General features: G+C 56.9%; 1 protein-coding gene across 1 annotated transcript in view; it reads left to right on the top strand. All coding sequences in view use genetic code 11, as the record gives it.

The window, feature by feature from the left end:
• Positions 1-1133: 1133 nt before the first annotated feature.
• Positions 1134-1930, top strand: part of EGR_01803 (hypothetical protein) — a gene marked incomplete at both ends in the record, with an annotated part of 3487 nt that continues 2690 nt past the window's right edge. The window contains one exon of the mRNA XM_024491052.1: positions 1134-1470. Within this exon, the coding sequence (XP_024354508.1) occupies positions 1134-1470 (337 nt within the window). The remainder of the gene's footprint in view (positions 1471-1930) is intronic.

Below are 1930 nucleotides of genomic sequence, written 5' to 3'. Positions count from 1 at the left end.
GAAGAAGAAGAAGAAGAAGAAGAAGAAGACGAAGAAGAAGAGGTGGGCAGATGCGCAGTCACGGGGCTCAGTGGTCTAGGGGTATGATTCTCGCTTTGGGTGCGAGAGGTCCCGGGTTCAAATCCCGGCTGAGCCCAAGGCTTGTTTGGTAGACGGCAGGTTTCCCAGACGGTGGGTTTTAGCCTCGACCTCTTACCCAACAGCACCCCGCCCACAGTCATGCTCGCACCCCGATGCAGTTCCCCACCGTCCTACGACGAGTCGACCACCGCGCCACCTCACTGATCCGTTGCTCCGACTGGCAGAAGTGCTGTTTTGCGCGCAATCTGTGCGTTCGATATTGAAGGTGATTAGACGAAAGAGAATGACAGCGGCGGGATTCGAACCCGCGCCCTTTCAGACTGGTGCCTAAAACCAGCGCCTTAGACCACTCGGCCACGCTGCCTCGCGCATCCTCGCCCTTCACCCGCTACCTCCCACCCACTTCTACCGCGACATACAAATCAATGCACGTAGGTGAACCTACTCTCTCACCACCCAATTCAAACCCACACCTCCCTAAACAACCCCCCTCCAACCACCTCCACTTCACTCCAACACGCTTCTCACCCCGGTTTGGGCACGCCTGCAGCTGAACAGCATGCACGACACCTACCCATGCCACTACACCGTACCCGCCTTATCCTATCCTATTACAACCTTTCATATGACAATATTTTCCTATCCTGTCGCATGGCACTGCGTCGTACGGAAGCGAACTGTGTGGTACGATACCACACCACAAGGCGCGCTGCATGTTGAGTTGCACCGACTACATGTTAAAGAAGCGACATGGGCAGATGGGAGGGGAGAAACACGGGCTCAGCCGGGATTCGAACCCGGGACCTCGCGCACCCGAAGCGCGAATCATACCCCTAGACCACTGAGCCGTTTCTACAGGTGCACACACCCACTCCTGCTTCCTGTCTCGGCCACTCTCTAGTGCTTACCTGCCATTGCATTGTGTTACGCCATGTCTGCTCCTCCAACCAGCAACCTCGCGAAGCTGCTAATAAGCACCCAACTAACTCCACTCTACTTGGCTACTTTGGAATGGACTGCTGCCTGCATTCGGTCGAGCGCTCGGGCAACAAATGGGCGATTGGCGATTGGCGATTGTCATTCTCAGCGGTTGCGCAGCGCGGATTGTTAGTGCTGTCGGCTTTGAATCCTGCGATTGGAGGGCAATTCTCGGTGGAGTCTGGCGTGTGATCGCTGACACAACGGTCTCTGGCAATGCCACGTTAAGTCAGCTTTGTGAATCCCCTCATCTGGCATCCTCTGGCATGCCTTGGCAGCTGCTCGCGTTCATGCACGTGTGCGCTGTGAAGCCTGAGAAGTGGGTGAAGCCGAGGGAGGAGTTGTGCCTACCCACGGAATGGGGAGGCATGGATAAGAAGCCGAAGGTGGGGCGCCCGGGTAGCGCAGTCGGTTAGCGCGTCAGTCTCATAATCTGAAGGTCGCGAGTTCGAGTCTCGCTCTGGGCATGCGCTTTTACCCTTGAATGTATCGCATTTGTCAGCTGGCGGCTTAGCACCGCACGCCGACAAGCATCGCTTGTGTGGTCGTGCGCAAGCCCACCTTACTGACTGGTGCTGCCGACAGGGGGTGTATGGAGTGGTGGCTCGGCGATGACAAAACACCCACGGTGGGACTCGAACCCACAATCTTCTACTTAGGAGGCAGACGCCTTATCCATTAGGCCACGCGGGCTCACCCCACGAGCCTCCTCGTCGGCAACCCCCTCCCACCGCCGCTCCGTCCAGTCCCATTACCTCGAATACACACCCACTGTTACATCAGCCCGACATCTCCTCTACTCTCCCAACTCTCGATTCTGTCACTCCTCCACACCTCCACTCAATCAGCCAAATGGCGTCCAACTACCTTC

The sequence above is a fragment of the Echinococcus granulosus genome, assembly GCF_000524195.1.
Source record: "Echinococcus granulosus chromosome Unknown EG_S00007, whole genome shotgun sequence".
Lineage (NCBI taxonomy): Eukaryota > Metazoa > Platyhelminthes > Cestoda > Cyclophyllidea > Taeniidae > Echinococcus > Echinococcus granulosus.
This window is presented reverse-complemented; position numbering and strand designations above follow the sequence as displayed.